Source organism: Stegostoma tigrinum, chromosome 16 (genome assembly GCF_030684315.1).
Source record: "Stegostoma tigrinum isolate sSteTig4 chromosome 16, sSteTig4.hap1, whole genome shotgun sequence".
Taxonomy (NCBI): Eukaryota; Metazoa; Chordata; class Chondrichthyes; order Orectolobiformes; family Stegostomatidae; genus Stegostoma; species Stegostoma tigrinum.
In genome coordinates this window covers 65020852-65046363 of record NC_081369.1, presented here as the reverse complement: position 1 = coordinate 65046363, position 25512 = coordinate 65020852, and the positions used below count along the sequence as shown (strand labels likewise).

The 25512-nt window shown below is 42.6% G+C and overlaps 1 protein-coding gene across 6 annotated transcripts in view; it reads right to left on the bottom strand.

Moving 5' to 3' along the window:
* Positions 1-25512, bottom strand: part of LOC125460101 (transcription initiation factor TFIID subunit 4-like) — a 445881-nt gene that overhangs the window by 346117 nt on the left and 74252 nt on the right. For all 6 annotated transcript variants that reach the window (XM_059651796.1, XM_059651795.1, XM_048547209.2 and 3 more), the window contains one exon: positions 18177-18346. In XM_059651796.1, coding sequence (XP_059507779.1) covers positions 18177-18346 — 170 coding nt within the window. The remainder of the gene's footprint in view (positions 1-18176; positions 18347-25512) is intronic.

Sequence of the window (25512 nt, the reverse complement as noted above, 5' to 3'; positions counted from 1 at the left end):
CACCAGAAGTACCATTGGATATCCGTGTTATCCAATGCTGGGCTGTGAAAAGACTTCCGGCAGAAGGAGTCACAGGGATCAGTCAGTCATATGTTTATGGTGGGACTCAACCATAGACTTGGGATTTTGGAATTGCTTGCTGGGCCAAAATTTGTCACCCATTTGTAACTGCTCCGAAGATGATCAGCTTGAATTGCCGCAGTCCAAGTTATGTAGAGACACAGACTACTGCTGGAAAGGGAGTTGCAGGATTTTGACCCAGCAACAGTGAAGGAATCACGATACAGTCAGAACCCAGGATGTGGGTGGATAGACATACAAGCAAGTTGTGGTGCTCCTTTACAATTTGCCACCCTTGTCCTTCCAGGTGATAGAGATTGCAGGTTTGGAAAGTACTGCTGGAGGTGAGTTACTGCAATGCATCTTGAAGATGGTTCACACTGTTGTCAACAGTGAATCAGTGAAGAGAATTAATATTAAAGGGGGTGGATGGGGTGCCAATCAGGCAAGCTACTCTGTTCTGGGTGGAATCAAGCTTGAGTGTTGTTAAAGTTGCACTCATCCAGGCAGGTGTGGAGGATTCTATCACACTCTTGGGCATGTGCCTTGTAAATGGTGGGCAGACCACAGTGAGTCAAGAAGTGAGTTACTAGCTGTAGGGCTCCTAGCCTCTTACCTGCTCTTATATATTAATATGGCTAGTCCATTCAGTTATAGATCAATGGTATGCCTCAAGCTGCTAATAATGGGGAATTCAGCAATAGTAATGTCATTAAACCTCAGGGGCTGATGGTTAGATTCTCTTTTATTGGAGATGGTTATTGTATGGCACCTGTGTCACTTCTCACTTCAAAGTCTAAGTCTGAATACTATCCAGATCTTGCTGTGTATGCACACAGATTGCTTCAGTATCTGAGGGGTCACAAATGGTGCTGAAAATTGTGCAATCATCTATGAACATCCTTATTCCTGTCCTTATAATGGAGGAGTGGTCAATGATGAAGCAGCTGAAGATGATTGGGTTGAGGAAACTACCTTGAGGAATTCCTGTAGTAATATTAAGTGTTATGGAAAGGGAGAAAGACTCCACTCAAAAGATATCCAAACGTCCAGGATGGTATGATATAATCTTTCATTTTTGTACATGGGAAATCCATCTATCCACTTTTGCAATGAAGTTGAAATGTTCGTTTACCAATTCCACTTAATGTTGCACGTAGAATTCTTTACTAACAGCAGGTTCACTATTTAAAATAAGGTCCTCATGCTGACAGGTTGTATAGAGTCCTTCAGTGATTCAGTTTCTCCTCAGCACATTGCCCCATGACCAACATAGAAAATTTCCTTGATCAATCTATGCAGTGCATAGACAAAAATCAATATGATGTAATTATATCATATTATAATCAATTATGGAGCAGCTTTAATATTTATAACATGCCTCAAACTTCACAAGAATGTTACCAAACCACGAGGAGATTAGAGACTAAATGGTAGAAAAACTCTGCAAGTCTGACAGCATCTGTGAAGAGTTAATGTTTCAAGTCCAATATGACTCTTCTTTAGAGCTACACAGCCCATCCCTTTCTGTTTTTATTTCACAATTCCAGCGTCCACATGGATTTGCTTTCATGAGAAGAAATGGGCACAGATGACCAAAAGGAGAGAAAGGTTGAGAAATTTATTGAGGGTTACCCAAATATTAGGATCAAGACAGCTGAAGGCAGGACTCTAACAGTGGTATAACTAAAATCAATGTGTAAAAGCCCAGATTTTGTTAGCGTGAAGGGTAAGGCTGGCAGGAGGGGGGAACACTGGTTGACTAGAGGTTTTCAGACTCTGGTCAAAAAAAAGGCCTATGGCAAGTATAGACAGCTCGGATCAAGTGAATCTTTTGAGGAATATAGGGCTTTAGGAGTACACTTAGGAGGAAAATCTGGAGGGCAAAAAGGGACACGAGAGCACTTTGGTATACAAGGTAAAGGAAAATCCACAGAGATCCTACAAGTATATAAAGGTACAAGAGTAACCAGGAAGAGAATTGGGCCCCTTAAGAATAAACAAGGCCATCTACTTGTGGAACCACAGGAAATGGATCAGATCCTAAACAAATAGTTCACCTCAACATTTACTGTGAAGAAAGACATGGAAGCTACAGAACTTGGGGAAATAAATAGTGATGTCTTGAAAATAGTCCACTTTACAGAAGGTGGTGATCTGGAGGCCTTAAAATGCGTGGAAGTGGATAAATCCTCGCACCTGATTGAATGTCTCTCAGGACATTGTGGAAGCTAGGAAAGAAATTACTGGGCCCCTAGCAGAGAGATTTGTATCAACAGCCACAGCTGAGGTGCCAGAAGACTGGAGGATGGCTGATGTTACGCCTTTACTTAAGAAAGGCCGCAAGGAAAAGCCAGGGAACTGCAGACCAGTAAAGCTGATGTCAGTGCTGAGTAATTTGTTAGAGACAGGATCTACATGCACTTGGAAAGGCAAGGACTGATTAGGATCAGATAGTATGGCTTTGTGCATGTGAAACCATGTCTCTCAGACTTGGAATGTTAATGGTGGCTGAGAATATAACTAAGATAAAATATAGGATAAAATAAAATAAAATAAAATTTTAAGACAATTTTAAGGTGAGAGGAGAAAGATTTAAAAAGGGCTCCCCAGGGCAACTTTTATCACACAGCGGATGGTTTGTACATGGAATAATCTGCCACAGGAAGTGGTCAATGTAAGTACAATTACAACATTCAGATAGGTACATGAACAGGAAAGGTTCAGAGGGATATGTGCCAAACACAGGTAAGTGGGACTTTTTTAGTTTGGGAAATTTGCTGGACATGGACAAGTTGGGCGGAAGGATCTGTTTCAGTGCTGTATGACTATAAGTCTAAGATACATGAAGGCAGAGCGACAGATATTGTCTACAGGGACTTTCGTAAGGCCTTCAACAAGGTTCCTAATGGTAAACCGCTTAGTAAGGTTAGATCACATGGGATCCTGGAAAAGCTAGCCAGCTGGATAAAAAACTGGCTTACTAGTAGGAGATAGAGGGTGGTGCTAGTCTGTTGTTGTTTAGACTAGAGGCCAGTGACCGGTGGCGTGCCACGAGGATTGATGCTGGGCCCACTATTGTTTGTCATTTATATAAATAATTTGGATGTGAATACAGGAGGTGCAGTTAATAAGTTTGCAGATGACACCAAAATTGATGTTACAGTAGATAATGAAGGTTATCTAAAAGAGTACAACGGGATCTTCATCAACTGCACCAGTGGGCCAAAGAATGGCAGATGGAGTTTAATGTACATAAATGCAAGGTGTTGCATTTTGGTAAGCTAAACCAGGGCAGGAGTTAAACAACTAATGATAGGGTGCTGGGAAGTGTTGTCAGAGAGACTTAGGGGTGCAAGTACACAATTCTTTGAAAGTTCCATCACAGGTAGACACGGTAATGAAGGTGGTGTTTAGCACCTTGTCTTTATCAGTCACAGCACTGAGTAGAGGAACTGGGATGCCATATTACAGATATTGCGTGATATTGGTAAGGCTACACTTGGAGTACTGCATACAATTCTGGTTGCCCCACTAGAGGAAGAATGTTATTAAACTGGGAAGGTTGCAAAAAACACACACAAGGATGATACCGAGGCTAGAGGGTTTGAGTTGTAAGGAGAGGCTGGATAGGCTAGTGCTTTTTTTCCCTTGACTGTAAGGGCGACCTTATGGAGGTTTATAAAGTCGTGAGGAGCATAGATAAAGCAAACAGCACAGATCTTTTCCCCAGAATGGGGGAGTCCAAAGCTAGAGGGCATAGGCTTAAGATGAGAGGGGAAAGATTTCAAGGGGACCCAAGGGACAACTTTTTCACACAGAGGTTAATGCGTACAGGAACAAACTGCCAGAGGTGAGTACAATTATGGGTCAAATGCAGGAAAATGGACTAGTGCAGTTTAGGAAAGCTGGTTGGCATGGCCGAGTTGAGCTAACGGTCTGTTCCTGTGCTGTACGATTCCATGACTGTATTTAGGTTGGAGGGAGTTATGAATATTAGGAAAGGCAGGGTCACAGCAGGGGCTTGAAACAAGGGTGAGAAACTGAAAACTGCAAGGAACCAATGCAGGTCAGAGAGAATAGGGGTAATACATGAAAGGAACTTATCTAAGTTAGGATTTGGGCAGTAGAGTTTCAGATGAACTTTTAGCTTTTGCAGAATGGAAAATACAAGACTTCAAGACAAAGACTTGAATGGTCAATTCAGCAGGCCAGGCAGCATCTACGGAGAGACACAGAGTTAGGGTTTCAAGTCCAGTATGACTTTTCTGGTCCCAACCTGGCTCTGACGAAGGGTCATATCGGACTCAAAATATTAACTGTTTCTCTCTTCACTGATGCTGCCAGATTACTGAGTTTTTCCAGTAAGCTCTTATTTTAAATTTCCAGCACCTCCAGTATTTTGCATTTACTTGGAATGTCTACAAGGCACAATGTCACTGATAGTGATTTCAAAAAATGCCTTGAAGAAAGGGAATAGAATTATAGAATCCCTACAGTATGGAAAGAGGCCATTCGGCACATCAAGTCTGCACCAACCGAACAACATCCCACCTAGACCCAATCCTCATAACCCCACATTTCCCATGACTAATCCATCTAGCTTCATCAGAGGCTGCACGGCGGATGTTACCAAGCACAGTAACAAAACTTCTGTGGAACAACAAACCAGCTTGGTGATCCAACCAACCTCATCAACCTTAGACTTTTGACAAGGGGCGAAGAATGTTTAAGTCAGTGGTTTGGGGCACCGTTTGTACAGGGGCTAAAGATAACAACTACAGTCTTCCCAATTTTTAATAGGATGAAATTTCTATTAATCCACCACCAGAAAATAGGCAATTACTGTAACATTTCAGATGATGGGAGTTGAGCAAATGCTGAGTATCCCCAATATTCATGATAAATCGGACACAGGTGGAGCTGTATTGCAATAACAGTATATAGCTCCCCAGGAAAGAGGGGGACAGGGTATCATTCTAACCTGTGCCATTAGACAGAGCAATGACAAAGCTGACAACCAAACAAGGCTGACAGCAAACACAGTTTTCATTACCATGGGGTTCAAACACCTTAATTAGATCAAAATAAAATTAAAATGCATTTGTACCGCAGGTAAAGCATATTGTAAATGAGATGAACATTGTATTTGAAGGCAAAATAACGTGTTAACTAGCAAATTATAGCTGTATTTGCAACAAGTCATCTGAAGATTAAAATACATACCCTCAGGAAAATTCGATTTATTTGAACAGTACAGATTATTGCTCAACTTTTACATTACACCTTTTTAAGGTGAATTTATTGTTCAGCAATGTTAGTATTGGAAAATAGAACACCAACTATTTCAGACATGCACTCATTGAACACTGTCTCCATTAGGACAAGACATTTATTGGAATTCAGAAGAATGAGTGGGGATTAATATAGGAACTATAAAATGTGATCAGGGCTAGATAGAGTGCATGCAGGAACGATGTTCCTGTTGACTGGGGAGTCCAGAACTAAGAGGCACAGTTGAAGGATATGGGGCAGATCAACTAGGATTGACGTGACAAGAAATTTCTTCACCCAGAGAGTAGTGAGCTGTGAAATTCTCTACCATTGAAAGTGATTGAGGCCAAAGCATTGTCTCGTTTCAAGGAGAAAGTGAATACAACATTTAGGGCTAAAGGAATCAAAGGATTTGCAGTAAAAACAGGAACAGGCTATGGAGTTAGATGTTCAGAAATTACCATAATTAATGGCAAAGAAAGGTTGAAAGGTCTACTCCTGCTCCTATTTTCTATGTGTGCTGCATAGGGTCAGATAGGGAAAAAAGCTCCCTGTACTCTGACCCCATCAATCAGAACAGGTGCAGTATGTGTCTTAAGTACTGACTCTTCCTCCAGACCCTTTGTTTCAAATATAGGTCCCATGAGTAACTTGGACATAACCCAGTCCGGAATTAAGAATCTACTGATAACCACGAAACTACTGCTGATTGTCAGAAAAACCCATCTGGCTCAATAATGTCCTCCAGGGAAGGAAAATCAGCCAACTTCACCTGGTCTGACTTCAGACCCACAGCAATGTGGTTGACTCTCAATTGGCGTCTGAAACAGCCTAGCAAGCAACTCCGTTCAAGGGCAGCTAGGGATTGGCAATAAATGCTGACCAGTCAATAACGTCCGTGTTCCACGAGTGAACTAAAACAAAGGGGCAAGAGATCTAAAATGAACAGCTGAGTCAGGAAAGCTGGAAAGAAGAAAACTATTGAATTATCTTATCACTGAAGCAGTATGACAATGTACAGGTTGAAAGCAATGAATGATTACGCAAAGAAAGAAGTCAGTCAACTCAATATGCTTACTCCAACAGAGGAACTCAGTACTCCCCTACTGAACTGTAATTTTCTCCTCATATAATTATCCATTCTTTTTTGAAAGCTAGACTTACAGTTACCTCTATCACATTCTCTGGTGATGCATTTCAGATTTTAACTATACACTACTGAAAGAGAGGTTTTCCTTCTAGCTCTTTAGCCATTGATTTTAAATTGGTGCCTTCTGCATCTACATTGTCTCAACCACAATTGCCAGGGAAAACATTTCTGAAATTTCCTCCTATATTTCATTTTTCTAAAGGAGAACAACCAGAACTTTTCCAATCTATCCACAGAAGCCCCTCATCCCTGGAACCATTCTTGCACATCTCTCCTGCATTCACTCTAATGCTACATCGTAACTGAAGTGCTGTTCTTTGTAGTAGGAACTTGTGGTCTGGAAAAAGGGGAACCCACGGATATAGGTAGTTGGATACTCAGGAGACATTTGTTAAGGTGTGGCATCAAAGATTATTGTGAAATATAGAAGCACCCAGTGTCCAGGAGTTACGTATTGGCATTGATTAAAAACAAGTGGCTTGCTAACAGGAAGCAGTTTATGGACAAAAGGGATCTTTTTCAAACTGACAGGATGTCACGAGTGGTGTGCCATAGGGATCAGTGCTGGCTTTCAACTCTACTATTTATCTGGCTGAACGAACCAAATGTATTATAGCTAAATTTGCCAATGATACAAAGATAGGTAAGAAAGTAAGTTTTAAAGAGGACATAAGGAGCCTATAAAGGGATACAGATAGATTAAGTAAATGGGCAAATATCAGGCAAATAGAATGTAAACTGAGAATTTTTTTTTAAAAAAAGCACATTATCCATATCAGTGAGAGGTTGCAGAACTCAGATGCAGAGAGATCTGGGTGCCTGAGCACATACATTGCAGGAGGCTAGTACTGTTGTCAATGGTCACACTAACAATTAGGATTGTCCACCTCAAATTCTGTGTCACTTGTCTTGAATTTTGTGGGTCCTTTTGTGGCTGATGAGCCAGATCCTAGAGACACATATCTGACCGCAGTTGGCAGGATGTTCTGGGAGGTGTAAGTGGTCCTTGGCCGTGAGATCATCAGCATTCCTTCCTCCAATTCCTTTTCTGCATGTCCTCCAGACAACAGGGAAGAGTTACGTCCATTCACAGAGGAGGCTCCTCCAAGTCTATTTCTTTTGAACAAGGGTATCCTTTATATTAACATTTATGTTGCATTTCTTGAGGGAAACCTTCAGGGTATCTTTGAAACACTTCCTTTGTCCTCCTCCTGTTCAAGTGCCTTCGTTCTGCTGGGCGAAGATAATTTGCTTTGGTATTCAGAACTCGGGCATCCTAAGCATTTGGCTGGTCCAGAGGAGTTGGTTTCAGATGATCATGGTTTTGATGCTGGATGCTCGTGACTGCTTCAAGGGAACTGATGTGAATACATCTGTCCTCCCAGGTGATGGGGAGAATCTGTCTCAAACAGTGTTTGTAGGAATTCAACACCACAAAGCCTTAAGACCATAAGATATAGCAGCAGAATTAGGCCATTCAGCCAATCGAATCTGCTCTGTTATTCAAATATGGCGGATATGCTTCTCAACTCCATTCTCCCGCCTCCACCCTATAACCCTTAATCTCCCTACCAATCCGGAACCTAGGTCTGTCTTAAAGACAATCAATTACTTTGTCATCACACGTTATTGTGGCAATGAGCCCACAAATTTACCACCTTCTGGCTGAAGAAATTCCTCTGCATCTCAGTTCTAAAGGATTATCCTCTTCACTCTGAGGCTGTGCCCTCAGGTCCAAGTCTCTCCTCCTAGTGGAAATATCTACTCCATGTCTAGTCTATCCAGACTTATCAGTATCCTGTAAGATTCAATCAGATCCACCTCATTTTTTTTAAGTTTCATTTAGTATAGACCCATAATCTTCAACTGCTCCTCAAATGACAAGCCCTTCACCCCCAGGATCATTCTTGTAGACCTTCTATGGACCCATTTCAGGGTCAATGAATCCTTTCATAGACACTGGCCCAAAACTGCTCACAATATTTCAAATGCAGTCTGACCAGAGCCTGAGTTCTTGTTCTTGTACACTGGCCCTCTCAAAACAAACGATAACATTGAACTTGCCTTCCTAATTGCCAACTGAACCTGCATGTTAGCCTTAAGAGAATCATGAACTGGAAACAAGCCCCTTTGCGTTTCACATTTCCAAAGACTTTCCCTGTTAATAAATTTTAACAGAGATCATTCACTCTTCTGCCCTCACATTTGCAGATGACATAGCACTAATGAGCAAAACACGCTTAGGAATGGACAAGAATATAAAGGTCATCCAGCAATTTTACATTAATACAGGTCTGACTATTAGTATCAAGAAAATAAATGGTTTCCATTTTTCGTGTAAAGGTAAGACCTTTATTTATAATATTTAAAGAACTGGTCGCGGGGCAATAAAGAGATCCAATGCATTCCGCCAAGTGAGACATAAGTACTGGGTGCCCATACAGATGCGTGGGCAGGTGTTGGAGGGAAGAATGGGAATATAAATTCAAGACATAGGAAAAAATTCTTAATTCAATGGCCTTACATCCAAGGCAAAAGATCGAAATTTTTAAGACTTATGATACCAAGGATGTACTACCATCCGGTTTTTAAAAAAGCAACATAGAATATCACACTAAAATTAGATTGTTTTATATGGGGTTTTATTAAGGGGATTTTACATTTGCCACACCACATAATAGATGGCATTTTATATGCAAGTAATAAGGATGGAGGTCTAGGCAGATTGTGGTAGCCTCTATTAAGAAACATGAAGCCTTTGATGTCTTGGCAAATAAAGTTATTGAAGAGATAGCAAGAACTGCCGAAGCTGGAGTCAGATATTACCGAGTGTGGAACTGGAAGAACACCGGAGGCCAGGTAGCATCAGAGGAGCAGGAAAGCTGACCATTTGGGTCAGGACCTTTCTTCAGAAATGGGGGAGGAGGAAGGGACTCACAAAGAGGGGGGAGGGGTGGGACTGGGCAGAAATAGGTGTTATTGAAGCCTCCTTTCATTAGTGACATTATGTAGGTTGAAGGGTCTTCAGGAGATTAGAAGGTTTGAAGATTGGAGGATGCAATCTGGTGGCAGAATAAGTAATAAAAGGGAACTGGATATAGTAGGTCTGAGAAATAGTAACTATAAAACCAGGAGGGAATTGGAACTGTTGAAGTGGATTAATCTCTAAAGCCAAAGGCTTGGCATTAACTATTTTAAAGATAATAAAGTATCAAATTTGTGGACAAAGACAGCATATAACATCAAGACCCCTAATGTTGTGGTGCAACCCTTATCCCACCAAGATGACCTCGACATGTGGAAGGCCTTTTTTAAATAAAGTATGCCAATGGTGTAAAGCTCCATACGAGCTCCATATTTCTGGTCTGTGCCCCTTCGACAAGAACTCCAGAATTAAATGACAAGGTCATAGAGAAGCTTCATCTGTATGTGGACAGTATGAACAGATAACTAACTTCCTTTTATTTACGGGATAAGGGCTTCGCAGCATTTATTGCCCATCCCTAATTGTCCAGAGGGCAGTTAAGGGTCAACCACATTGCTGTGGGTCTGGAGTCATATGTAGGCCAGGCCAGGAAAGGATGGCAGTTTCCTTCCCTACAGGACATTACATTGAAATCCAGATAAGAAACAGAGGGGGAAATACTGTGGAAAGTTGATCTAACACTCAGGAAAGGTTTGAAAATTCTTGTCCTTGATGTCACGATCCATTTTGAAAACGAGGACAATTCGATAGAATAAGACTGGACTGAAAAAGTTGAAAAGTACAAACATCTTAGGGAAGAAATTATCACCCTAACAAACAGAAGAGAGCTTTCTGTCTTTGGATTTATTATGGGTGCGAAGGCAAATGGACTGAGGCAAACAATAAGTTAATGAATCAGCTAGGGATTCAAAAATATCAATCCTATGCCCAAGGAGTATCAAGACTGAATCTCTCTCACTCTAGAAATGCTGCAGATTTTTAGTGACGACTAAAAGACTTTATCTGTGCAGCAAAACTTTTATTATGTTCTTAGGAAATTATTTCATTTTCGGTTATTTTATAATTTTAATACTTTATTGGTTGTGTAGTGTTTTAGAGTATGTTAGTGTTGAGGTTGGTTGCCTCGCCAAGCTAATTCGTTGTTCTGAAGATGTTTCGTTACCGTGCTGGGTAACATCCTCAGTGCAGCCTCTGATGAAGTGTCGCTGTGTTTTCCCGCCTGGTTTTTAAACCTCTGATGTCTGTTGCGATGGATTGCCTCACTTCCAGGTTTTCCCCCATAGTGGAATGTATATGGGGTCAAGTTCAATGTGTTTATTAATAGCCTGCTTCGTAGAGAGTGCCATGCTTCCAGGAATACTCGTGCTTGTCCCTGCCTAGCCTGTCCCAGGATCTTGGTGGTATCCCAGGCAAAGTTGTGGTTCTCCATGTCCACGTGGATTGAGATGAGTGAGTATTGGTCGTGTCTTTTTGTAGCCATTTGGTGTTCATGTGCTCTTGTTGTTAGTTTCCTTCCTGTTTGTCCGATGGAGTGTTTCTCACAGTCTCTGTCAAGGATCTTGTAGATGACATTGGTCCTGTCCATGGTGGGGAGTGGGGCTTTAGTTCGGGTGAGCACTTGTTGTAGGGTTGATGTGGGCTTGTGTCCCACTCTGATGCCCAGTGGTCGTAGGAGTCTTGTAGTGAGTTCTGACATGTTCCTGATGTAGGGTTAGTGCGATGTGTGTGTCGGGGAGTGTAGAATCTTTCTGATGCTGTTCCCGTAGGCAACTCCTGACCCAGTTCTTTGGATATCCATTATCCTTGAACACTTGGAAGAGGTATTCTTCCTCCTCTTCGCTTAGTTCCGTGTTGTTGCCCTTTTAAATAGTGTTCGCACGCAGCTTCGTTTGTGTGTGCTGGGATGGTTACTACCCCATTGCAGTTCCCCATTTATCTTGCACTCTATCATGATGTCCAGGAGTGGGAATTGTTTGATCTTCTCCTCTTCTCTGGTGAAATTTATTCCTGAGGGGGTGTTGTTTATGAGTTTGTGTCTCTCTTCTAGTTTGGCCCATTTAATGATAGCAAAGGTGTCATCCACATAGCGTACCCACAGTTTACTTTGGATTTGCGGAAGGGCAGTCCTTTCCAGTCTTTGCATCGCTGCTTCTGCTCGGAGTCCATAGACAGAAGATCCCATGGGTGTCCCGTTGATTTGCTGGTATGTTTGGCCGTTGAAGGTGAAGAGGGTGGTCAGGCATAAGTCCAGTAGTTTAAGCATGGTGTCCTTGGAGATGGCTTCACTGGGATCGTGTTCTGGTTGAAGTCGTGTTGTCATTGTTTCACTTGGTAGTGGCACATCTATTGATGTGAATAGGATGGTGACAAACAATAAAATGGTCTCCACAACCAGCTCCACAAATACAACAGAAATTACGTGCCAAAAACGTTATTCCAGGAAGCTACCAATCAAGACTGGACAACTGACATGGAGCGAGCCACTAACATCAGCCAACAGCCCACAAGAGCCAAGAAAAGGCAGACCCTGGAAGACAAGCTAACCACACTTACCCATAAAAACGACAACAACCGAACTGACACATGGATAAGGAACCTCTCTGACAGGAAACTGACAGACGTGGAAAAAGCCATTTTCACCCGGGGACTGAACTACAACTACACTGGAGGCCACAAAACAGAATGGCTAACTACACTGGAGGCCACAAAACAGAATGGCTAACTACACTGGAGGCCACAAAACAGAATGGCTAACTACACTGGAGGCCACAAAACAGAATGGCTAACTACACTGGAGGCCACAAAACAGAATGGCTAACTACACTGGAGGCCACAAAACAGAATGGCTAACTACACTGGAGGCCACAAAACAGAATGGCTAACTACACTGGAGGCCACAAAACAGAATGGCTAACTACACTGGAGGCCACAAAACAGAATGGCTAACTACACTGGAGGCCACAAAACAGAATGGCTAACTACACTGGAGGCCACAAAACAGAATGGCTAACTACACTGGAGGCCACAAAACAGAATGGCTAACTACACTGGAGGCCACAAAACAGAATGGCTAACTACACTGGAGGCCACAAAACAGAATGGCTAACTACACTGGAGGCCACAAAACAGAATGGCTAACTACACTGGAGGCCACAAAACAGAATGGCTAACTACACTGGAGGCCACAAAACAGAATGGCTAACTACACTGGAGGCCACAAAACAGAATGGCTAACTACACTGGAGGCCACAAAACAGAATGGCTAACTACACTGGAGGCCACAAAACAGAATGGCTAACTACACTGGAGGCCACAAAACAGAATGGCTAACTACACTGGAGGCCACAAAACAGAATGGCTAACTACACTGGAGGCCACAAAACAGAATGGCTAACTACACTGGAGGCCACAAAACAGAATGGCTAACTACACTGGAGGCCACAAAACAGAATGGCTAACTACACTGGAGGCCACAATCAAGACCAATGATATCAACGAAGAAACACAACAAGCTATAAGACAGACAGTAGTCCCGACACTAACCAGAAAGAGGGAACTCAACACCCGCAACACATGGGAAAGACAAGCCCTGGACAGATTAAAGGACAAGAACATCACGATACTACCTGCAGACGAAGGGCGCATGACAGTGATAATGAATAAAAAGACTACATCTCCAAAGCACAAGCACTGTTCGCCGACGAGAACACATACTGACTGGTACCAACTGACCTGACACCACAAATAGGCAACAAAATCCTCCACACGCTACAAAGACTTAAACAGGACAGATCAACAAAACAGACTTAAGAATGAAACCCGAAGGAACCAACACATTCCAATTCTATGGCCTCCCTAAAGTACTCAAGCCAAAAGTCCCCCTCAGACCCATAGTCTCCCTACCAGGCACTCCATTACACAGATTAGCCAGAGAACTACAAAGAAAACTCAAGCACCTAGTCAACAAATCACCCCACTCCATCCACTCAGCCCAAAAATTACTCAACTCCATTGAAGACGTAAAGATAGAGGAGGAAGAGACCCTTATATCGTTTGATGTCACTGCCCTGTTCACATCAATAGACATACAAGGGAAACAGTCACCAGCTGCGATCCTGAAGAGAGACCCGTTTGGCCCCACTCTGCTTTCTGCCATCCAGCCAATCCCGTAGCCATGCCAATATCTTGCCCTTAACACCATGTGCTCTTAACCTACTCAGCTGCCTCCTGAGTGACACTTTGTCAAAGACCTTCTGGAGATGCAGGACCTTGAGGTGGCACCTGTACACAAGTCCACATTTTGGAGCCATGTAAAAGAGTCAAAAGGATGACTGCCTTATATTGTAGAATCAGCACGGTTGTCAGAGTCATCAAAGACTCCCATACTTAGGTGTCTGAAGGAGGCACTTGCAAATTCAACATAATGCTGCATCTCTGATCAATGATAATGGGAACTGCAGATGCTGGAGAATCCAAGATAACAAAGTGTGAAGCTGGATGAACACAGCAGGCCAAGCAGCATCTCAGGAGCACAAAAGCTGACGTTTCAGGCCTAGACCCTTCATCAGAGCTTTTTGGAGAGAAAAGATGATAGGTGGAGAGGAGAGTATAGGGTCTAGGCCCGAAACATCAGCTTTGGTGCTCCTGACGCTGCTTGGCCTGCTGTGTTCATCCAGCGTCACACTTTGTTATCTCTGATCAATGTCGGCTTGAGATGAGAGGTTGATTCCCAAGTCAGGGAAAATGTTCCACATTTGGCACAATTTCTCAGTTGATCTTGATGTAGGACGTCCTGGAACGTGACCCGGGAAGGATTTTAAAGGATTTGCAAATTCTTGAGGTTGAGTGTGAGACCAATTCTTTGCTATGCTTCCATAACAGAATTGAGGGAGGCTTGAAAAATGTCTTCTGAGACAGAGGTGACATTGTCATCTGCACAGTGAAGTTCCACAGATGAGGTTGTGTTGTTTTCTTCTTCAAGTTCAACTGGTTGAGGTTGAGAAGATTTCTGTCCATCTTGTAGACAATGTCCACATCACTGGGAAGCTTGCTCTTGACAAGAATAATAATGGTGGTGGTGATGAATGGAGAAAAGGTCGGAGGCAATGACACATCCATGCTCGAACTGTCTTGACCTCAAGCGATTCTACCATATTACTAGAGAACCTTCACTGACATCCGGACATCGAGGAGGCCAAGAATGTTGATGAATGCTGTTACTGAAGAGACCCTAGGTGTCGAGCTTGTCAGCAATGAGTTGCGGTTCCTTAGCTTTCTCTGTCTACCAGGCTGTTGATTTCCTTAACTTTTCTTGGTAAGTCTACCTTTGCTGTTTGATAAGTTCTCTTCTTTGCCTCACTAGTGATGCTGTTTTGTGAGGCACAGAGAGCTTTCCTGTCCTAGTGGAGGTGGTCTTGGATTACATAGTCATTCACATCGAACCAGACTTGGTTTTTCCTGGTTTTGTAGCCAATCGTTTCTTCACTGCCTGAGACAATGACTGTCTTCAGTTTATTCCAGATTTCCTCCACTCCATTAAAGTGAACTCTTCGGAGATTTTGATAAGTCATTGTTGCAGGTTCACTTTGTTCTTGAAGCTGCTCAAAATTGAGCTTTCTTCTGAGCTGCTACTAGTCACATCTGATGGACAATAAGCAGCAAGTGGGCCAATAGTCTGTCCAGCAGTTCTCTGCACTGGTCATTGCTTTGGCAACAAAGATATCGTTTTGGTTTTTGGATCAAGCAATCATGTGGTCGATCATATACCAGTGCTTTGATTATGGCTGCCTCCAAGTCGTCTTGAATTTGTCTTTTTGGTGGAACAGAGTGTTAGGGATGACCAGCTAGTGTTCCATCTATTTGATAAGCAGAAGAATCCCACCAGAGTGTTAATTTCCAACTCCATCCTTTCCGGAGTTGGGCATTCTCTCCAACTCTGGTGTTGAAGTCTTAAGGAAAATACTGTTATCTTCCTGAGGAAAGTCGGTAAGGATAGTGTCCACAGTAGTGTAGAAGCCTTCTTTGGACTCATCTATGGCATTAAGAGTTGCAGCACAGCATTCATGTCCTGTTTTACAGCAAGCAGTAGGCATAGAGTCATGAGTTGTTCATTGATGCCACCAAAGAGCTCCAAGAGCTGGTTGGCAAGTTTGTTCTTGACAGCAAATCCAATTCCATACATCCCAAGTTGATCCTCTAGTTTTCCTCTCCAGGAGAAGATGTTCCCTCAGCTGCCCTTTAAGTCTCCTGAAAGGCAGCAATATCAATGTTGAAGTGACTGAGTTCACAGGCAACGAGGACAATTCTTCATTCTGGATGGTCATTTTGCACATTGTCCATGACAGTTTGTACTTTCCAGGTTCCAAGAATGTGTTTGACTTTGGTCTTCAGACTGCCAACCAATAGAAAACCATTCTTTCTAACTTCTTCCAGAGGCAAACTACTGATCACCACTACTGTTTTCTGTCAGCCAACTTAGTACCTAGGTTGACACTGTTTCTTGTGTTCCATGGACTCCAACTGTGTGATAAGCATGATCGACTGCATCTTATCCAATACCTTTTTGAAGTCCATGTACAGAAATTTGTCAATTCTCTGTTAATTAATCTAAAATCAGAAGGAAGCTAGTTAAACATCACCTGCTGAATTCACATTTGGTCAAGTGACCACTTTTTTTCACTCCAGGAACATGGGCCTTGCTGACTCAGGCAGCATTAACTGCCCATCCTTAGCTGCCTCTTCAGAAGGTGGTGGTGAGCTGCCAACTTGAACTGATGCAATCCATATGGGGGTGGAGTGAATGGATGCTTGTGGATGTGATACCAATCAAGCAGGCTCTTATGTCCTGGATCATGTCAAGCTTCTTGTGTTGATGGAGCTGCAACCATCCAGGTAAGTGGGGAGCATTCCATCACATTCCTGACTGGTGTCTCATAGATGGTGAACAGGCTCTCAGGAGTCAAGAGATGAGTTAGTTACTGCAAGATTCCCAGGCTCCAACCACCTCTTGTAACATTAACATTTGTATATTTGGTCTAAGTCAGCTTCTGGTCAACAGTAAGCCCAGGATGTGGGAAGTGGGAGATTCAGTGATGATACTATTAAATATCATGGGGTAATAGGTAGATTCTCCCTTTTGGAGATAGTCATTGCTGGCATTTGTGTGGCAATAACATCACTCACACCGTTTCAGCCCAAGACTGTTATGCTTTTTTTGGTACAGGTCAAACCTGGATAATATTCCACATCAGGTAGATGCCGGTGTTGTAGCGATACTCGAACAGCTTGGACAGGGGTACATCAGATTCTGGAGCATAACTCTTCAGTACTATTGCTGAAATGTTGTTAGGGCTCATAGCCTTTTCAGTATCCATTGCTTCCAGCTATTTCCAGGTATCATGCAGACTGAAGTAAGTTGGCTGAAAATTGGTATGTGTAATGCTAGGGACCACTGGAGGGGGCAGAGATTAATCATCTACTCGGCACCTCAGGCAGAGGATTGCTGCATATGTTTCAGCTTTATCTTTTGCACTGGTATGCTGGGGTCTTCCATCATTCAGTTTAGTCAGTACCTTCATAATTTCCACATTTGCCAAGCCTCCTCCTCCAGCAAGTTGTTTAATTATCCACCACCATTCATGACTGGATGTGGCAGGACTGCAAAGCTGATTTGATCCACCTGTTGTGGAATCGCTTAACTCTACCATATAATGCTTATTTTGTATGGCACACAAGTAGTCCTGTTGTGCAGCTTCACCAGCTCATTTTTCAGGTATTCCTGGTACTGCTCCTGGGATGCCCTCCTGCACTCTCCACTGAACCAGGTTGATCCCTGGCTTGACAGTAATGACAAATTGGGGATATTTGTCAGGCCAAGAGGTTGCAGGTTGTGTTAGAGCATGACTATGTGGTGACCCACAGCACTTTATGAATGCCAAGTCTTGAGCTCTAGACCTGTCCCAAGTCTATTCTTTTAGCACAGCGATAATACCACGTAACACGATGCAAAATATTCTCAATGTGAGGACAGGACGCATCTCTACAAGGAATGTGCAATGGTCACTCTTACCAATACTGCCATGGATAGATGCATCTGCACCTGGCACATTGGTAAGGATGAGGTCAAGGTTTTCCCTCTTGCTGGTTCCCTCACCACCTGTTGCAAACCCAGTCTAGCAACTGTGTCCTTTAGGAGTCAACCAGTTCAGTCAGTAGTGGTGTTGCTCAGCTGCTCTCGTTTGTTAACTGGGTCCCAGATTATGATTTCTGAAAATGTACTGCAGATGAGTCTGAAGGTATAGCCTATACTTGCTGAGTTTATCCTTAGACTCTTTTTCAACACAGGTGTAACATTTGCAATTCTGCAGCTTTTGGCACCAAGGCATATATCTGAGGAGAACTGGAATATTATGGCCACTGCCTTCATAATTTCCACCCTTATTTCCCTCTTATATCCATGGATGTATCTCATTCAACTGGGTGATTTATTAACTTGAAGTGCACCCAGTTCAATATTATCAAAGTAAAGAGAGAGGCTATTTATCTCGTGAACGTGAATCAACACGAAAGGTCTGACTTTTGCCAGAGAATTTTGTGATGTTTACCTTCACCTGACAGAAGGACTACACACTTCAGTTTCTATTCAGGTGGTTGGATATACACAGATCTAAATTAGCTCAAACCTATTTGAAACTATGGTTCCCTTACCTGTTTCTAGGATGCGTCTGTGCAGAGGACCACTAGCCAGAAAAGCTTCATCTTTAAATGAGCGAATCTGTGTTCCAACTAAATAGGAGTTAGTTGCAAGAATGTTGGCACTTTCCTCACTCAGATTAACTCCAGCCATTGAGGTGACATCATTAATGTCATCATCGTCTCTGCAACAATGAAAAAAAAAACCCATGAAACCAACTACACAACCTCTGACTTTCTATCACCAGCTTATTAGAATAGCAATGAGACAAGTATGAAATGAGGGCTGGACAAAGGTCGCATGACCCCTCACATTGTAGAGCTTCCTCTCCCCCAAACTATGCCCCATCCCCTGATTCCTCAGTGGTTAAAAATCTATTAACTTCAGTCTTGAACATCCTCACTAACTGAACATTCAAAAGCCCCCGGGATACCGAATTCCAAAGATTCAAAACTCAGAGAAGGAAGTTCTTATTCCATTCCAAAGTGCTTTGAGACTGTACCCAAAACTCCCTCTGCAGCTGCACAGCATTTGGAATGGGTCACATATAAGCAACATTACTTTAAGGCACTTGCATGCAGTGCAATCTGAAAAGGAATATCACAGAATTCCTACAGTGCAGAGAGAGGCCATTTGACCCATTGAGTCTGCACCAAGACTCCAAACAGCATCCATCCAAACCAATACCCCCACATTCTTTTCCCACAAACTTCATTTTGCATGGCCCATCCATCAAACCTGCACAACTTTGGACTGCGGGAGGAAACTGGAGCATCCGGTGGAACTAGGACACTTGGGAGAATGTGCAAACTTCACAGTCACCGAAGGCTGGAATTAAACTCAGGTCTCTGGCACTGAAAGACAGCAGTGCTACTCACTGAGCCACCCATAACATAAATAAATACTGATTGTGATCCCAAATTCTAGACCCTCCAAGCAAGAAGATATGGGTTTCTAAAATCTAACCTATCAATTCCTGAGAATTTTAGACATTTCAATGACAAACTCTCAATTTCCTAAACTTTAAAGAATATTGCACCACTCTCCTCTCTGTCTCTCAAATCAAGCATAAAACCAGGTTCAGAAAGCTGCATATTCAAACAAGTTGGAACAAACACATGCTGCAGCCAGTCCACAGCAGTTTTCTCCGAGTCTGCGAGTATGACAACCTGTCCTGGTCTCATATCACTTCCACTCTTTTTGTCCTTATCTATCTAACCAATCTAGCCATAAATGCAGACATAGTTTATAGCTGATTCTGCAGAAATATCAAGATAGCTACATGAAGGACCTTCTGTAGGATTCAGTGTTGAACAGCCAGCAGAAAGCAAGGTTTCAGAGTTGGATTCGAAGCCGAAGGTTAGAGAAAAGCCGGCCAGCCTCCATACAAAACCAACTTGACAGACAAGAGACATGTGGGAAAGTTTCCAGCAACCATAGCACAAAGGAAAGGGTTTGGATTCGCCGTAAATTGGGATTGGCTCTGGAGGAGATGGCACCCATATAAACCAGACTTGTCGCACCCAAACAGAGCCAGCATTGAGTTCCTCACATGGTGTTTTGCTGATGCTATTAGATGAATTTAAAATAATTCATCAGTGGGAATGGGAACCAATCAAGTGCACTAAAGAATAACACTAGTATTCACAAAACAAGGGGAGGTATAGATTGTATTAGAATAAGTAGTTAATAGATGTATCTGCAAAAAAGGAAGAAACGGGATCTAAATCAGGGCTACACTACATGCATGTGAAAACACAAAGTATATTTAATAAGACTGTTGAATTATGGGTGCAGATTACCATGCAGAATTATGATGCTGTGGCTCTAACAAAGACATGGCTCAGGGAAGGGCACGATTGAGTGTTGAATATTCCTGCTTACATGGTTTTCAGAAAAGATAGGAAAGGAAACGAGATGGGGCAGTAACATTGTTTAACGAGAGCATTGTAGTGCTGCAGAAAGATGGTGTCCCAGGGAGTTCAAGGAGTATGTCAATTTGGCTAGAAATATGGCACCAAAAGTGCATAACCACATCACTTACTCTAATCTGCAGACCACTCATTAGTGGTAAAGAGGTGCAGTAGCAAATCTGAGAGGATATCAGACTGGTGTAATCATCTCAATAGAAGTCAAAATGGGTAACTTCAATCTGTCAAATATAGGCTGGGAGGTTGGTACCGTAAAGAGCAGTGAGGGGTAAGCATTCCTAGATTGTGTTCATTAGACTTTTCCACAGGAGTTACGAGCCAAATCTGACAGGAAAGGCGGCACCGCTGGACCTCTGTTTGAGAATGAGGTGGGCCAAGCAGAAATGTCAGTGGGGAAGCATTTAGAGACAGTGATGGTTGTAACAGAAGGTGTATGAAGACAGTAGAAAAGGAAAAGGACAATCCACAGCGAGAAGAAGGGGAAAGAGCCAACTTTAATAGGGCTGGACATATGGGAGGAAAAACCATAGCTGAACAATGAACTATCTCCAAAGAGGAGTCTGATGGGACACAGTTTATATATATTCCCTCAAAAGAAACATGGGGCAACAGCACAAAATAAGGGTACTGTTCTAAAAGGTGTGCAACAGCAGAAAGATCAAAGTGGACGTGTGCATAAGTCAATACAAGTGGAGATCACAGTTAATGAAGCATAGACTATCTTAATCTTTATCGATACTAGCATAGGCTACACGAACAGAGAGGCTACACTGAACCTGTATAAGAGACAAGTTAGACTTTAGTTGGAGTATTTTGCAATAGTCCGGATGCTGCACTTTAGAAAGAAGGTGCACCCATTAGAGAGAAAGAAAGACTGCAGAAGAAATTCAGGACAATGGTTTCAGGGATGTGGTAGATTGATGAGGTATGACGACAGACTGGTGAAGTTAGGAGAAAAGGCCAAGAGGAGACTTGGATAAAGTTTTCAAAACTGAGAGGAATCTGGTCAGAAGCAACAAAAAGCAGCTCTTGGAAGAGGATTAAGAATGTGAGGGCACAGACAAAATAATATGCAAAAGGATCAAATGCAATGTGAGCAAAACCTTTCTCACACAGCAAATAATCAGGCTCTAGAACACACTGCCTGGAAGCATAGTGGAGGCAGGCTCAGTTAGAAACATCAAAAATAGAAAGTAGGAAAAAAGAAAAGGCTATGCAGCCAAGTGAACCCATTCCACCATTTAACATGATCAAGGCTGATCCTCTCTCTCGCTACCATACTTCCACTCTCAAGGCATCCAAGAGGGCATTAGATAATTACAGCATCACAGAGTCATACAACAGCACAGGAACAGACCTTTTGGTCTAACCAAACAGGTTTACCAAAGTAAACTAGTCCCATTTGTCTGCATTTGACCTATATCCTTCTAAACCTTTCCTATTCATGTACCTGTCCAAATAACTTTTAAACATTGTCACTGTATCTTACCACTTCATCTGGCAGTTCATTCAGTACATGAACCACTGTGTGGAAAAGTCCCCCTCACGACGCTTTTAAATTTTCCTCCTCTCTCCCTAAAATTATGCTCTCTAGTTATGAACTCTCCATCCTTGAGAAAAGACCTTTGCTAGTTACCTTATCTGTGCACCTCATGATTTTATAAACCTCCAAAGCAACCTTCTACGCTCTTAGGGAAAAAAGTCCCACTCTAGCCAGCCTCTCTTTATTGCTCAAACCCTCCAGTCCTGTTATATCACATAAATCTTTTCTGCACCTTTCCCAATTTAGTAATATCCTTCTGCTAGCAGGGTGACCAGAACTATACACAGTACTCCAAAAGGGGCCTTACTAAAGTCGTGAACAGCAGCAACATGATGTCACAACTGCTGCACTCAATACTCTAACCAATGAAGACAAACTTACCAAATGCTGCCTTCATCACCCTGTCTACCCGTAACACCACGGTGAAAATGGCACCTTAACCCCCACATCTCTCCGTTTGACAACATTGCCCATGGTCCTGCCATTAACTGTGTAAGTCCTGCCTTGTTTGTCTTACCAAGATGTAACACCTCGCAATTATCGAAGATTAAACTCCATCTGCCACTCCTCGGCCTATTGGCCCAACTGATCAAGAGCTTGTTGTATTCTTATGAAACTTTCTTCACTGTCCACTATATCACCAATTTTGGTGTAATTCACAAATTTACTAACCATGCCTAAAATTTCATCCAGATCATTCATATAAACAGCAAACAACAGTGGATCCAGCATGAATCCCTGCAGAACGCCAATAGTCACAGGCCTCCAGTTTGGAAAAACAATCCTCCATGACCAACCTCTAATGTTTAAATAGAAACAAAATTTAGGGTTACGGAGAAAGGGCAGAAGAACAACACTAAATCATTATGTTCATTCAGAGAGCAAGTGCAAACAAGAGACCAAACAGCCTCCTTTCACAATGTAAACCTAGAAACATAGGTGCAGGGTGAAATAACTCCACAAGAGGCTGGTATTCTGTCACTAAGTCACCCTTTATTTACACACATTGAGTCCTTCACACTGATCCTGATCCAGGTCCGTCAGAGCCAGCCCTTAGAACGAACAGAACCTCTGACACTCCATTTCTTATCTGTCAGCCAAGGCTTCCTGATTGGACTAGATTAACAACCCAATCAGGGATTTCATTCTGAGGCCCACCTGGCTGACATCATTATAATCACTACATAGGCCTTTTGGGCCTTCAAATCTGCTCTGACATTCAAAACAATCATGGCTAATTGTCTGTTTTAACGTCATATTCCTATTATCTCTCCATAGCACTCGATGCCTTTACTATGTAAACGCTTACCAATCTCTTTGTTCGATATACTCAGTGACTCTTGTCTATGGTGGTCATTCCACAAAGTGACCACGTTCTGAGGAAAGAAGTATTTCCTCATTTCAGTCATAAAGATATCCAGCACATAAACAGACCCTTCGGTCCAACTCATCCATGCCAATCAGATATCCTAAATAAATGTCGTCCCATTTGCAAGCATTTGGCCCACGTCCCTCCAAACCCTTCCCATTCATATACCCATCCAGATGCCTTTTAAATGGTGTAATGTACCAGCCTCCACCACTTCCTCTGGCAGCTCATTCCATACACGCACCACCCTCTGTGTGGAAATGTTCCCCCTCAGGTCCCTTTTAAATCTTTGCCCTCTCACGTTAAAACAATGCCCTCTAGTTTTGGACTCCCCTACCCAGGGAAAAGGCCTTGGCTATTCACCTATCGATGTCCTTGGTGATTTTATAAATCTCTATCAATCTCAGCTTCTGACATTCCAGGGAAAATAGCCCCAGCCTATTCAGCCTCTTCCTATCGCTCAAACCCTCTATCCCTGGCAACATCCTACTACGGCTTTTCTGAAAACTTTCAATTTTCACAACATCCTTCCTATAGCAGGGAGACCACAATTGCACATAGTATTCCAAAAGTGGCCTAACCCAATGTCTTGTGCAGCTGTAACATGATCTCTCAACTCCTTAACTCAAGGCAAGCATACCTCACTAGTCTAAGAACCTGCACTCCAAGGTCTCTTTGTTCAGTAGCACTTCCCAGGACCTTACCTTTAAGAGTATAAGTCCTGTCCTGGTTTGCCATTCCAAAATGCAGCACCTCACATTTATCTAAATTAAACTCCACTGGCCACACTTCAGCACATCTGATCAGGGTCCCGCTGTACTCTGAGGCAAACTTCGTTGCTGTCCACTACACCTCCAATTTTGGTGCCTGCAAACTTACTAACCATACCTCTTATGTTCACAACCAAATCATTTATATAAATGACAAAAAACAGCTGGATCCAGCACCGATCCTTGCGGCACACTGCTGGTCACAGTCCTGAATGACCAACTGGATACACAAACTGGGGCCCCCAGTTCTCCAGTACCAACTAGGGTAGATATCCTCCCTGCATCCAGTGTATCTAGCCCTAATAGAACTTTGCATATTTCAATCAGATACTCTTTCAATCTTATAAACTCGAGTGAATACAGGCCCAGTCAAAACAATCTCTTGACATTCAACAGTCCTGCCTTACCTGGTATCAGTCGAGAGAATCTTTGCTGTATTTCCTTTATGACAAGTATATCCTGTCTTAGGTAGGGAGACCTAAATGCACACAATATCTCACACGTGGTTTTACCAAACACCTCTGTAACTATAAGGCAGCCCTACTTCTGAACTCAAATCCAACGCAGTGAAGGCCAACATGCCATTTGCCTTCCTAATTACTTGTTACATCTGCTTGTTTACCTTCCTTGACCAGTGTACAAGGCCACTTAGTTCCCCTTATACTTCTATACTTCCCAATATTTGACCAGTTAAATCATATTCTTGCCCTCCGTTTTTCACACCAAAGTGTACAACTTCACATTTATCAAGGTATTGCCACATCTGCGAAAGCAAGAGCTGCAGATGCTTGAGTCAGAGACAAAGCAGTGTGGAGCTGCAGGAACACAGCAGGCCTGAAGAAGGGTCACGACCCGAAACATCAACTTTCCACCTCTTCTCATGCTGCCTGGCGGGCTTGTTGTGTTCCTCCAGCTCCATGCTGTGTTGTATGTCACATGTGCCATGCATTTGCCCTCTCATTCAACTTGTCTAAATCTCTCTTGTGTCTGCCTCTCAATTTCACCTAGCTTTGTGCTATCAGGAAACTCAGAAATACTGCATTTGGTTCACTCATCCAATTCATTTGTGTGTATCATGAATAGCTGGGGCCCAAGCATTGACTTTTGCAGTTCCTGACACTAAATGCTACACAGAAAAGGATCATTTATTCATGCTCTGTGTTTCTGGTCTGAAAGCCAATTCTCAATCTATGCTGGTATGTGTTTTAAATGTTGCTCTCTGGCCTCTTACATAGAGCCTTATCAAAAGCCTTCTTGAAATCCAGATACAACATATCACTTTGCTCCCCTTAACTATTTTATTGCTGACATCCTCAAAACACTACAGAAGATTAGCCAAGCCTGATTTCCTTTTTGTAAACCCATGCTGATTTTGTCAAATCCTGTTAATGCGAACAATTCTGTAGCCTGTGATTGGAAAATTACATACCACTCAGCCAAACAATAAAGTTGAAAAAGGAAAACCTGGCAACTATGGGAGACTTATTCAAACATCTGCAGTTATTAATTTTCTCTTTTGTAGAAGTTAGATCATGCTTGACAAATCTGGTCAAACATAGAACATAGAACAGTACAGCACAGAACAGGCCCTTCAGCCCGCGATGTTGTGCCGACCACTGATCCAAAATGTATGCACCCTCAAATTTCTGTGACCATATGCATGTCCAGCAGTCTCTTAAATGTCCCCAATGACCTTGCTTCCACAACTGCTGCTGGCAACGCATTCCATGCTCTCAC